This window comes from Python bivittatus, unplaced genomic scaffold, assembly GCF_059951505.1.
Source record: "Python bivittatus isolate LINGU-HERP-01145 unplaced genomic scaffold, Pbiv_v1 ctg000530_np1212, whole genome shotgun sequence".
NCBI lineage: Eukaryota > Metazoa > Chordata > Lepidosauria > Squamata > Pythonidae > Python > Python bivittatus.
Window position 1 is genome coordinate 9824137 of NW_028277085.1, and position 13837 is coordinate 9837973.

At 42.8% G+C, this 13837-nt stretch overlaps 1 protein-coding gene across 3 annotated transcripts; it reads right to left on the minus strand.

Moving 5' to 3' along the window:
• Window positions 1-28: 28 nt before the first annotated feature.
• On the minus strand, window positions 29-13501 carry LOC103058782 (lamin-B3-like). Of its 3 annotated transcripts, none has more exons than XM_025170251.2 (11): window positions 12733-13501; window positions 9036-9192; window positions 8035-8160; window positions 5053-5223; window positions 4209-4313; window positions 3813-4054; window positions 3034-3283; window positions 2255-2362; window positions 1964-2080; window positions 1541-1639; window positions 29-1169 (listed from the first exon to the last, which is right to left on the minus strand). In XM_025170251.2, the coding sequence occupies exons 1-11, from the start codon at window positions 13104-13106 to the stop codon at window positions 1140-1142; spliced, it is 1779 nt and encodes a 592-aa protein (XP_025026019.1). In that variant the 5' UTR covers window positions 13107-13501; the 3' UTR covers window positions 29-1139. The 3 variants fall into 3 exon arrangements, with proteins under 3 accessions (XP_025026019.1, XP_025026018.1, XP_025026020.1); XM_025170250.2 differs by having other exon boundaries at window positions 29-1172; window positions 12733-13499; XM_025170252.2 differs by lacking the exon at window positions 2255-2362 and having other exon boundaries at window positions 29-1172; window positions 12733-13500.
• Window positions 13502-13837: the final 336 nt, after the last annotated feature.

Genomic DNA, 13837 nt, shown 5'->3' on the forward strand with positions numbered 1-13837 from the left:
GTTTAAAACACCATAAAGAGCCATCAGCTGAACAGGAGATACCTTTAATAGAAAGCAAGCATTTACCAAATGTGTGTCTTTAATAAGGCCTACACACAACTAGAAGTACCTAAACAGCAAGTGCCACAACAAACTGTTTAGATCTGCTAAAATATCAGAAGCCACCGGCATCAATAATTTAACCATTTTAAAAAAACTGCTATTGAAGAAATCCAACTGAAAGGAATCCTTCCAGAAAAAATACTGTGTTCAAGAACCCTATCCTAAATTGGAGCTGGTTGCAGTAGAAGCATTCTGTGATGGTTAATTAATACAAGAGTCCTAAATAATTCTGAGTTTCCACTGTTGTTGGAATGGGTTCAGAAGAAGTGCTGCATTTGATGGCCATCTCACTCTCCTTCCTGGGCATTTCTTCAGGCTCATTCTAACAGAATGACAGCATAATAAAAGATGTCCCCGTGTCTCTCTTTCCTATTGCAAACCAGCACTAGCTTTAAGCAACTTCTAGACAAATCACCAGCATGCTATATTATGGCCACTTCTGTTGAAAAAAGAGAAAGCAATTCATACATGGCTACTATATATTATTGGAGCAAGAGGAATTCCTTAATTTGGCGTATTTGCTGGAACATCTCCCAAGCTACCAAGGAAGGCTAGAACTGCAGTTTCAGTACAACTTAGGCTGTTTGTGTGGATACATGGAGGAATACCTTGGTCCGTAGAGGAGCTAAGAGCTCTACCAACTTCTTTGCCAGTGGCCATACTATATGCAAAAAAAGCAACACTGTAAAGCAGGGCCCTGGCATTTGACTGAATAACGTGGTACAATTTACTGCTCTTCTAATTTAACAAGATGAGGCTCTTGCTTGTTCATAGCAGGCTACAAAATTGAAGGTCTCTTAAGGCTCTTAGATGTGACTCCAAGGTAATCATATCATCTGCCCTAATACTGCAGGTACTTCCATATAGTCTTTCACCAGTTGGCTGTTAAGAGCTCACAAGTCATCTTGTCCTTGAAGTCAAGGAGAGTGAAGGAAAGTTATGGCATCAACTCTCAGGGCAAAACCAAACATCTCTGAAGCAACTTTCAATTCTGGGAATTCTGTTTCAAGCTTATCCAGTAAGGCATCTACTTTCGGTTACATTATGGGACAGCTGCGGCTCTCATTCTGCTGCAGGAAGAAATGGACAGTTTAGCTGATGAAGTCTGGCTTGGAGGGTTGCACACATGTGCTCAATTATTTCAGTACACAAGCAGTGCTCAAAAGCCAAGTTTACAACACAGCTGGGCAATACAGGGAGAAAAACTAAGTTTTTGCATCCTTTGGTAAAGTTTGCAAGATTTATAAGAACCACATGGCTGCTTTCTTTTCTTTTTTAGTCTGTCAAGGAGATGAGAAGAACATCACTATAGAATATTAATGTGCTTTTGAAAACTTCTTCACCCCAGTTGTCATCTGAAGAAAATACATCCCCATCAACCAAATAAGAATGCAAGGACATTCTCACTCTCAACGTTTAGGAGTTCAGTTAAACATACCTGGCTATGAATCCCTAGTTTTGTCTCCTCAGCAGCATCTTCCATTTCTCCATCACCCTCTCCTCTTTCCAGATACATGATCATTCCTTCTGCAGTTTCCTGAAAGTAGAAGAGCTATCCCATAGGCACAAGGTAGAAATGTTGAGTAACTTAATTTATTGTTTTTAATTTATTTATTTATGTGCCTTCAAGTCAGTCTTCACTCCTGGCAACTGCCTGGATAAATCCTCACAGTTTTCTTTGCAACATTTTTGTGTACCTCCTAGGCTGAGAGTGAGTGACTGGCCCAAAATCACCCAGCTGGCTTCATGCCTAAATTGGGACTAGAATTCATGGTGTCCTGGTTTCTAGTCTGGTGCCTTTAACCACTACACAAAACTGGCTTTCTGAGTAATAATTAGGTCAAGTCAATTTGGTACTTACATTTCCATCACCGTCAAGGAGAACAATACTGATGTTCTCGCCAACTCCCCATGACTTTTGGGATTCCCAAACCAGGGGGCTAGGACTTGGGCTTAAACCCTCTCTTTCTCCCCAGATCTGAAAAGAAATAATGGTACTTAAGTTAAATCCATTTTTAAACAGTTTATGACTGATGTGAACGCAAATGTGTGTATTTCTTCCGGCATGCTTATAATGAGAAGCAAAATAAAACAATTCAAGTATTTTTTTCCCCAGAAAAAAAGGAAAAGGACTATTAAAATTGACACTCACAGTTACTACTTGACCAGCCTGAAGAATGAATTGAGCAGGAAACTGATACATAGTGTCAGATTCGTTTCTATGCTGCTTTCTAACCATCCATCCACCTAGTAGCTGATCCTGCAACCAAAGCTGCATTTAAGAAACAATTGATCTAAAGCCTCTGGTGAAATACTTTCACTTTTACTTCTCTGGCCAAAGAATCCTAGTGCATGGCTGAGCATTCTGGGATACATTTATTGATAGTGGCCTTGCTTTTATTTTTAGATTTCTATTTTGTCTTTCCTCCAAGAGGCAGTGGCCTCCTCCAGATATTCCCCACGGTAACAGACCTGTTGGTAAATTGAGTTATGAGACAGTGCCAGGTTTAAAATCACCCAGTGAGCTTCTATAGCTGAGGATGGTCTTGAAATTGACTTTCTCCACTCAACTTCTGAATGGTTAAGATGTTCTCTAATCCAACATCTTAACCTTTATATCACACCAACTCTCATCTCTGCCCATATGTATCCTGTTTGCAATAAGTGTACATTCCAAGGAAGCCAAGTTAGAAGGGGACAATTGGCCTGGGAGAAATAGCAAGTAGAGTCTCCCCCTTCTGCATTTTTGTTACTCCATGCCTAAGGATTTCAGGGCCATGTTCCTATCTCAAACTTGTAAACAATAGAACTCATGAGGCAAACAAGTCAATCCACCATTTTCTTCCCAAAGAAATCATCTATTCCCAGAGTAGCTTTGCAGAAGCAAACAGACATCCAGATGTTTGGAAACCTACAGATGAATCGTTTTACCTTATCAGAATTGTTTTTAATTTTGATAAATTTTCCTTCCATATCAATGTCTTCTATGGAGATGCTTCCTGAAGAGGAAGCTCGCTGGGCCACTTTAAAACTCAGGCTGTGGGCTGGTTTCTTGGCCGATGCTCGTTTCCTTTTCCTGCCTTGCAAGAAGAGGCGGTGGCCCTGACTTGTGGTTGCCCACTTTCCACCACTTCTCATCTGTGATTCACCACTTTCTGAGGAGAATTTGGAGAGTTTCAAACTACCAAAAAAACACACAAAAAAATAATCAGTCTTAAAAAAGACAACCTGGGTAATTAATTAATTAATTAATTAAGGTTTGAATCAATGCAAGAACCTAGTTGTTGTCAATAAAAGGAGTAGGTAACTGGCAGTTCTGTGACTCAGTATGGCCTTTGCATGCCCTCCAAGTACCTTCTCCTTTGTACATATAGTTGTTTTGAATCATATGGAATTAGTTAGGCAAAGAACTCTTAAGTCTCTTCTCTGCACAATGTAAACAGACTTTGAAGAACACTCTCTTTCTTCAGCACAACCTTCCTGCTACCCATTTGCCTGCATTTCTGCATTTGAAAATGCTTAGGAATCTTCTAGCTCATGCATAATAAGACTGCTTAAAAGCTGCTTCTGGGAAGAATGAGAAGAATTAGAGCTCTTTGCCCAAGTTCTCTTAAACAGGAGAGTGATGGGTGGAAATGAAGCTGGTTGGCCTTCCCCTCTTGCTTAATTCAAAAAATGCCAACTTCCTGAGGGGAGATTTCCAAGCTTACCGTTTTTCTTCTCCTTCCAGCAACATCTTATAGGCATTGATCTCAAGGTCCAGTGCAAGCTTCACATCCAACAGATGCTCATACTCTTCCAACTGAGATTGCATCTGCTGCTGCATTTCTGCCATCTCCCTATCTTTTTCAGCTACGCATCTTTTGGATAAGTCACGTTCACAATCAACAGCCTTCTGTAGTTCCCTTATCCTGGTCTCCAGCTCTCTTATCCTGGCTTCCAATCCGGTGTTCTTAGATTTTACAGAAATGTTTTAAGATTAGGCACATCAGTTTGAGCAACAGAGCTAAGAACAGACTTATTCTAGCAGAGACCTCTTTTAGAAGACAAAAGAGGCATCTGGTCACTTTTGTGTATGCCTAGTTTTACCTGGTTTTTCAGTTTACCTCTGATAGAAGATTATCAACCTTCAGTTTCGTTTTTATGAGTTCCTCTTGAACAGAATTAGCAAAATCATGCTTCTTTTCAGCATAAAGTTGAACATTTTCTACCTGCAAAAATAGTATTGGTTAATAATGTTAACTAATACTATGCATGTTCACTGGAACACATTGCTATGTACAAACAGGAATAAAACTAACTACTATTTCTGACCTTCAGAATGTGTCTTTACTGTTATAAAGATCCATATATTTGTGAGTAAATATATGATCTTTTCATATTTTCATCCAAATTACTTCACTAGCATAGGCAGAAAAAAAATATCCCAAGGGACATTCTGAATTCAGGAACCTACATTATAGACTCCCCCACCCCAAGACATTTCAACCTGGTGTTTCTCGTTATCTCTGTTCACTGACTTGAGATCCATCTGAATCTTATAAACACCCTTCTTCATAAATTGTAGACTTTACATCTCTAAGTTTGTTTCCCCATACGTCATCTTTCCAACTACCCCAAATCATCACCTTCAATGTTCCATGGCTAAACTACAGATTTAATTTCTAAACTCAACTAACTAACCAGGTTCTGGCTCCTTTAGACTAGTAATGGGGAACCTATGGTCTCTTAGAAGTTGCTGACATTCCAGCACTCTTCACCACTGGATTATGCTGATTAGGGCTGCTTTGAGTTGTAGAGTTATAGACTCCTTGTCACTAGCTTTAAAGTCCTTTATTTTAATCCTCAAAAAAAGTGTGAGAGTGGCCCATGGAAATACATGCTGTGAGTGGACAGCACAGCATTTCTCCTTTCCCTTAATTAGGAGCAGAGACTGCCCATTTAACTCACTTTGGCCTGGAAGTTTCGCTCCATCTGATCTTTGTATTCCTTGATTTGTTGTTCATGCTCTTTTCTGAGCTCCTGGAGAGAATTCATCAGTTTATTTTCAAATTCCTGTTGATGGCCAGATACAATTCCTTGAATCCTACTCTCATAAAATCGCTTCTTGCTCTTGAGTTCCTAAGAGGAGAAAGAAATTTTGTTGCAGAGGAAGGATTTTGCTACCTGAACTCTTAAACAAAAGTTTCAGTCCAACAGACAAATCTGGGTCCCCCACAACCACTGTCAAATAAATTGTAGGCTGACTTTGAATATTCCTAATACAACAACATCATCCAAAATAATGCACAGTAGAATTTCCAGTTCCACAAAGACATTCTTTTCCTCCTTTGTAAAATTTAAGTAATGCCACTTGGTCTCGGTTTTTTAATTGGAATCTTCTCTTAATGCTCTTGCTTCTCATATCTCTGATGGTCAGATTTTAGACTGCAAATTTGGGGGAACAAGAGCTTAGCTCATTTAATAAGGTATGGACTGCTCCCTACATTGATGGCTTACAATAATGCAACATCCTGTATTTGCTTTTTATAGGAACTTTTCAGTTAAGATAAATCTAAATTCAAAATTGCCAAAAGGGCAAAATCAAATAAAGGTAAGATTTTTGAATGTGCAGCAACAAGGCAAAAAGCAAAAACCATTATAATATCTATATTTGTCATTGTTTTTATTATCTTTAAATTATTTTTAAAAAATCATATTAACCAGTCTTATAGGTTCCTACATACAGGTGAAACTCGAAAAATTAGAATATCATGCAAATGTTCATTTATGTCAGTACGGCAACTCAAAAGGTGAAACCAATATATGAGATAGACGCATTACATGCAAAGCGAGATATGTCAAGCCTTACTTTGGTATAATTGTGATGATTATGGCGTACAGCTTATGAAAACCCCAAATTCACAATCTCAGAAAATTAGAATAGTGTGAAAAGGTTCAATATTCTAGGCTCAAAGTGTCCCACTGTAATCAGCTAATAAATCCGTAACACTTGCAAAGGGTTCCTGAGCCTTTAAATGGTCTCTCAGGCTGGTTCAGTAGGAATCACAAGCATGGGAAAGACTGCTGACCTGACAGTTGTGCAGAAAACCATCACTGACACCCTCCCTAAGGAGGGAAAGCCCCAAAAGGTAATTGCAAAAGTAGTTGGATGCTCCCAAAGTGCTGTATCAAAGCACATCAATAGAAGGTTATGTGGAAGGGAAAAGTGTGGTAGAAAAAGGTGCACAGGCAGCAGGGATGACCGCAGCCTGGAGACGATTGTCCGGAAAAGGCCATTCAAAAGCGTTGGGGACTTTCACAAGGAGTGGACTGAGGCTGGAGTTAGTGGATCAAGAGCCACCACACACAGACAGATCCTGGACATGGGCTTCAGATGTCATATTCCTCTTGTCAAGCTGCTCCTGAACAACAAACAACGTCAGAAGCGTCTTACCTGGGCTACATAAAAAAAGAACTGGTCTGTTGCCCAGTGGTCCAAAGTCCTCTTTTCTGATGAGAGCAACTTTTGCATCTCATTTGGGAACCAAGGACCCAGAGTCTGGAGGAAGAATGGAGAGGCACACAATGCACGATGCTTGAAGTCCAGTGTGAAGTTTCCAGAGTCTGTGTTGATTTGGGGAGCCATGTCATCTGCTGCTGTTGGTCCACTGTGCTTCATTAAGTCCAGGGTCAACGCAGCCGTCTACCAGGAGATTTTGGAGCACTTCATGCTTCCTTCCGCAGACAAGCTTTATGGAGATGCTGACTTCATTTTCCAGCAGGACGTGGCACCTGCCCACACTGCCAAAAGTACCAAAACCTGGTTCAATGACCATGGGATTACTGTGCTTGATTGGCCAGCAAACTCGCCTGACCTGAACCCCATAGAGAATCTATGGGGCATTGCCAAGAGAAAGATGAGGGACATGAGACCAAACAATGCAGCCGAGCTGAAGGCCGCTATTGAAGCATCCTGGTCTTCCATAACACCTCAGCAGTGCCACAGGCTGATAGCATCCATGCCACGCCGCATTGTGGCAGTCATTGCTGCAAAAGGGGCCCAAACCAAGTACTGAGTACATATGCATGCTTATACTTTGCAGAGGTCCGATATTGTTCTATTTCCAATCCTTGTGTTATTGATGTCATGTAATATTCTAATTTTCTGAGATTGTGAATTTGGGGTTTTCATAAGCTATATGCCATAATCATCACAATTATACCAAAGTAAGGCTTGACATATCTCGCTTTGCATGTAATGTGTCTATCTCATATATTGGTTTCACCTTTTGAGTTGCCGTACTGACATAAATGAACATTTGCATGATATTCTAATTTTTCGAGTTTCACCTGTAAAATCAAGAGGTTGTAGAACCATTTAGAAAGATGATATACTACTTGGTTTTGTTATCTTTTCAAAAATCTAAACAAAGACTTCACAAATATTCTAAAAACGGAGACTGAGTCAGTGTCAACTCATGATAGCAGCATAGAGCATGCGAAGTTAGAAAAATAAGCCACTATCAAGCTTCATCCAGATGAGTTCTTGAATTAGAAGGCTCACAGCCAGATATTCAAGGACCTGGCTCTGATATTTCCCTTGTAGATGCTAGGAAAGTTTTTACTAATGAGAAAAAATAAACACTGTAATTTCTAGAATTCAAACCTAGACATTTTCTCTTTCTCCTGCCTCTCTGCTGTAATGGTCTGAGGGCCACCTGATTCTCAGCAGGAAAAATGGTTGGCACTTGTACTTTTTTATTGTAATGGGCCAGACTAGCATCAGTCCCTTTGCTTTTAACCTTGTCAGCTCTTGCCCTCATGGCCACCACAGAAAAAAATATCTTATATCACAAAGAACATGCTCCTTCAAATAATTTGTACAAGTTCTCAAGCTATAACAGAATGGATCCAGTTGGCATTTTGGACTGACATACAGTACATACGTACATCTTCATGGAGGGTCTTGAGAAATCCCACTTGTTCTTGGAGAGTTTTCACTTGATTTTCCAAGTCTGCTCTTTTCAACTTCTCATTCTGAAGTTCATTTCTGGAATCATTCACCAGCTCCTTAAGCTAGAAAAGGATAAAAAAAAAAAGTGTTCCCTATACTCAAGGAAGCATTTGCACTCTAAGTTACACTAGTTAGGGCTTTGGCTAAGATTGTGTGTGAGGTTGTTCTAATCACCTGTCTTTCAAGATTCATATACTGCTATAGCCTAAAGGCAAACTATTTCAAGTCAGCCAATTCCAGCAGAGCATTTTAGATTGTAAAACAGCAGGCAGGCTTTTGTTATTCTTACTAATTGTAGATAAAACAAACGTGCATTGCCATGTTTTTCAGCATGTAATACTGATTAGGTTCACACCCTAAACTATGTAATGTAGTTTGTTTTGGCTTGGTGTATTGTGTGATTCCAGCCAATTATGTGTACCAGGACGTTATTTCACCAACTTAGTGAAGACCTTGGCATCAATAGAGATTCACAGACTAGCATGGATTTGGTAGCTGAAATCTCCCCTAAGTCCCTGAGATATATGAGTCCACTTGAGTTAATGTATTTCTAGGTGAGCATACTTAGGAAAGCAAATAAAGCCCAGTTTTTGAATGAGGAGATCATTTTTGGAGTTTTTAACAGCATTAAGGAATGCAAGATTGTGGAGATTTATTGATGGGTGGATTTGGCTGATGGGTGGGTGTCCATGTATGCTCAAATGGTATGGTTGTGAATAAACCCCCCAATTATTACAAAAACACTGTACACCTCCATGGACCTCATTCACAAGGAAATCAGACCCAAATACTGTGGGAACCAAAGTCCCCCCACCACTTCAGAGAAGACAGCGTAGCAAAATAAACCCAAACCAAAGTAAATACGCAGTGCAGATTATGAAGAACGGCCACCACAATTTTAACAGGACAGCTGAAATTTCTCTGAACAATCCCTTACAGAGATCATTTGATCCTTGGATTCTTGAAGATCTTTCTCTAAACTCTGCTGCCTGTGTAACGCTGTCACCAGTTCAGCCTCTTTGGAGTTTAGCTGAGCATCCAGATCCCTCACTCGAGCAACTGCCAGGCTTAATTCATTTTCTTTTTTAGAGTTCCTGCAAACAAGTGAGTTGTATCAGAAGATGGCTTGGCATCTTACGGGTACGTTCTTTAAAACAGCAGAGCGTTGAATGTTACTTTGAGCTTAAAGCTTGGTTTTGAAATGCTAGTCTATCACTTGTTTGTGAAACACACTACGCCATAACGTTTGCAGCTTTGTGATTTTGCTTGTCACGTGAACCCAGCACGTGAGTTATGTTCAGGAAATTGTGTGAAGCAGGCCACTGTACTTATTCCACAAACCACAGCTTAACATCATGTGAAAAGCCAGTCTAGCCTCTAAACTTCTGAACATAAGCTCCCTCAGAACCATCAAAGCAGATAGATCCAATTGTATCAAATTATACTTCAAAGATTTATAAAAGAAATAGCAATAATATTGTCTGGGCTATGTGACACACACTGAACATCACACTAATCAACCACACTATATCCTGTGAGTATACCTATACAAACATAGAAAACCAGTTGGAGTAAACCAGGGTTAAATTAATCAGGACTACAAATGCAATGTGAGAACAGCCACTATGTTGACTTTCAGACAGGCTTGGATGATGGGCTAGGCTGCTACTGGGGAGGCCAATGGCTGAATCCTAAATCAGCACTTGTGTCCATGGCAACCACCTCCTCAGCAGAGAATCTTCAAAGGATAACTGGAGAAGAAAACTTCTGAAGAATTTTGGCCCTCAAAGGCCACCATCCTGCCTCAGCCAGGCAGGCAGGGCATGCTGTCTGTTAGTTATGCTCTAAATGCGATCAGTAGAGGTACATGGACAGTACCATACGTATTTTATTGATGAGATTTCCAGCAGTTTTTAACAGGCCAGGTTCACATATTGCAATAAGCCATAATGTGGACCCAGGCACTGTGGCTTTTAAAATATGGTTTATAGCTTAAGTGTGTCACAATTGTTTTAATAAACCATGGTTAAACAAACCATGGCCTGGTTCATCATTGTACCAGGTCACCAAGTTCATCTAACCTAGTATTACTGAGTATTAGTAAGTCTCCAAGAGTTCTTTTCTTTCCAGATCTAGATTTCCCCTAGAGATTCCAGGAACTGAACCAAAGATGCTCTTATTACCTGCCTATAATCCATTTTTGATGAGAAAAAGCAACAAGCATAATAGGATAACCTAGTCCTAGCCTGACATCTCAGACATGCAATGGCTGTGTTCACACAATATGCTATGCCATGGATTACTAAATAAATTAACATTAGATTCAAACACACTAAACAAATTATGGTTAGCAGATCATCATAGCTAGGCAAACCACATTCTGGCTTGGTGAGGCATTGATCCTTTGGAAATGGGTTGTCATCAGATGAGATGATGGCTATTAATTTAGATGTCCTTGAAAGGTAATTTTGAAAGAGGAGTGGAAGAAGGCTGACGGAAGAGCAGAGAAACTACTAGAACAGATGCTCCCTACAAATGCAGTTGGTGCTGGACTTGTTAAAAAGATCTTCCATGTTCAGAGACACTATACCTCCAAATACTATGCTTCTTAGCAACAAGGAACAGCCATCATCTTCAGACTCTGCCCTGGAGCTTCTGACTAGCTGCTTTTGGAAACATAAAGATGGCCTTAGCGCACTGTGTCTTAAATTCTTTAGCGTAATGGATCGTATCATGGAGAAAAACTATGTGGTTGCTAGGAGTCAAAACCAACTTGATGGCACAGAATCAATCATTGGAGCATGTAGCAGAGTTAAGAAATGTTACCACTCTTCAAAGAACAAGATATATAGTATATCTCGAAGTACATAGGAGTCTGGAAAAGTTTTGAAAAAGTTGTGACACTTACATATGAAGGAATATCCCTTATCCTTAAACCAAGTGGTAATTGGTCCCCCAAAAAATTATGGAAATAGAGAAAACATTCTCCACCTGAGACTTTTTCAGGATTCTAACTGAAAAAAAAGCTAATCGCTTTTTAAAAATGTTTAATTCATTCACTTTTTAAATTCACTGGTAATATTTGCCAACTCACAATGGAACTATATCTGTTTTAAACAATATCACAATTTGCAAACATTTGTCAACATTAATATTTGTCCACAATTCTCCAGCATGGGAGGGAGATTATTTTGTATACCCCAAATTGGCAAATCAGAAATTGTGACTGCATTTGCCAGATTAAACAACTGAGGAAGAAACCATGAAATACCTAATTCAAAAAGAATGGTTTGAGTTTTGCTGCCAGCCCACAAGGATTCATAGCACATGGAAAGAAATTAAAGCTAGGGCTCTATTGCCCAGAGGGATTTGCTTTGAATAGGTTTACACAGGATTGTTTACAAACAGAAGCATTTGTGGTTCCAACTATGAGAAAACTGTAACAATTTTAACATTGAGGCAAGGTTCAGGCAACAGCAGCCAGACACATACTTAACATGTGTAAAAGGCTCCAGCTGAGTCCCTTTATTACCTGGAGTCGTGGTATCACTTGTCTGATTTGGCTTAACCTGTTGGATGACCCCAGCAGTTGTATCTAGTAACCCAGTTTAGGCCCTAAATTTTACAGTGTGGAATGATGATGATATTTCATCCAGCCTTTTAAATATAAATATAGATTTTTTATTTTTTTTTTGTCTGCGCTCAGTCATTGCTGACCCTGCAGTGGCTGCTTGGATGAGTCCTTGCAGTTTTCAAGGCAACTGTTTTTCGGAAGTGGTTTGCCAGAGCCTCCTTCCTAGAGCAGAGCCCAGCTGGCGAGCGCAGGAGGCGGGGTTTCCGTTGCTTTGCGCCCTTTTCGGGCACGCACAGTTTTTCACGCTTACCGGCAACTGCTCCCAACTCCTTTTTTGCAAGGCGCCGCCAGCATTTTTCTTCCCACCGGAGTGAGAGTCCCCATTTATCTACTCACGTAAGTTTTCGAACTGTTGGGTTGACAGGAACTGGGGAGGAAACAGGAGCTCACCCTGTTTAACGTGAAGGCTGGACTCGAACCGCTGAAGCGTCGACCATTTCTGGCCGGCAACTTTCAGCGTCATTAAGCCGCTGCGCCACCGCGTCCCCAAATATAGATATAGATATAAATAAATCATTCAAGGAGGCAAACATACCTACTACTCCTGCCTCCTATTTTGCCCACAACAATCCTGTGAGGTGGGATGGGCTGAGAGAGGCAAGGACTGGCCCAAAGTCATCCAGCCAGCTTTCATGCCTATTGATTGATTGATTAGGTACCATCAAGTAATTTCCAACGCCTAGCCACCGCATAGATAGATTTTCTCCATGACGATCTCTCGCTAATGTGTTCTACAGAGGCCTATAATTTACCCTCTCCTGGTTTCTGGGCCAGCACCTTAACCACTACACCAAACTGGCTCTCATCCAATCCACCCCAGTAGCCTAGGATGAAAATAAAGCAAGGGCCTAGCATGTTGTGTGAACTCGGCCTTGTCTCCCTTTCCCCCAAGCTCCTTCTACGGATGCTCAGAGAGGGTTCCTGGGCCCGGCCAAGGGGTGAACGCATCCGGCGCGGGGTCGTTCGAGAGACCCTCTCCGGCGCCGATCGCAGGACTGACCTGGCCAGCAGCTGCCGGTGCTCGTCGCGCAGCGAGTCCGCCGCCACCTGCAAGGCCGCCCGCTGCAGCGCCTGGTGATCGAGCGCCCGGCGCGCCTCGGCCAACTCCCTCTCGTAGATGCGCCGCTGGACGCCCAGGTCGCGGCTGCCGTCCTCCTCGCACCGGCCCAGGCGGAGATGCAGCGCTGCTTTGGCCGCCTCCAAGGCCCGCACGCGCTGGATGTAGGCGGCCAGGCGGTCGTTGAGCTCCCGCAGCTCCTCCTTCTCGCGCAGGGCGCTCCGGCGGCTCGGGCTTGCCGAGGGGCACAAGAAGAGGTCAGGGGCCAGCCCGCTGTCCGCCTCTGACACCGGCGTGGAAAATCTCACCGCGGCCATCGGGGCGGAAGTACCGGCCAGGGGACCCGGCCGGCGATGCCTCGTCCAGCCTGCAGCGAGAAAAGCCCCCGCCGCGGGCTTCCGTAAACCCGCCCTGCGCGGGGCGACGGTCGGGCCCTTTTAAGGGGCCAGCGGCCGCTCCGGGAAGAGGATGCGCCGCCGGGCCTGGAGGTGGAGGGCGGCCCAAGGGCATCTTTCGGGCTCCGGGCGCTCTTCCTTCCTTCCTTCTTTCCTTCCTTCCGCGCCGGCCGGCCGGCCGGACCTGCCCAGGAACTCTTGGAAAGCCCCCCCAAGTGGGCAGGGCGCCCTCGGCGTCCCAGGGGGTCTCGAGGGTCAAGCGCCTCGCGCCTGTCTTAGCCAATCGGTGCGCAAAAGGAGGCCGAGCCCCCGGGAGGGCGGGATCCCTGGCCAGAGCGCTCGCTCGCCCGCCCGCCCGCGCGCTCTCCCGAGACACGCGCCCAGCTGGCCATTCATAAAAAGATGCGAGAACAAAAATGGAGTACAGTACCAAAAGAATAAGGATGCTGGTAGAGATAGCGGCTGCAAACTCTCCAGAATATAACTGATGGGCTGGGACAACCTTCCCAACCCGAGACCCTCCAGATGTGTGGGCTTTCTACTGTGATGACTCTCCAGTCAGATGGCCAAAAAGCTGAGGAACGATGAGAACCGAGTTCGAGGCGCGTATGGAAGGCAGGCCCGGGGACCTTTTGCCAGCTTCTGAATCCTTC

Excerpts from the sequence above, each read along its gene's own strand:
- LOC103058782 (XM_025170250.2), bottom strand. The coding sequence starts at position 13,106 with ATGGCCGCGGTGAGATTTTCCACGCCGGTGTCAGAGGCGGACAGCGGG. Across the intron at positions 4,055-4,208 it reads TTGATAATCTTCTATCAGAG|AACACCGGATTGGAAGCCAG; the intron begins GTAAACTGAAAA and ends GTAAAATCTAAG. Across the intron at positions 2,363-3,033 it reads TTAAAAACAATTCTGATAAG|GATCAGCTACTAGGTGGATG; the intron begins GTAAAACGATTC and ends CTTTGGTTGCAG.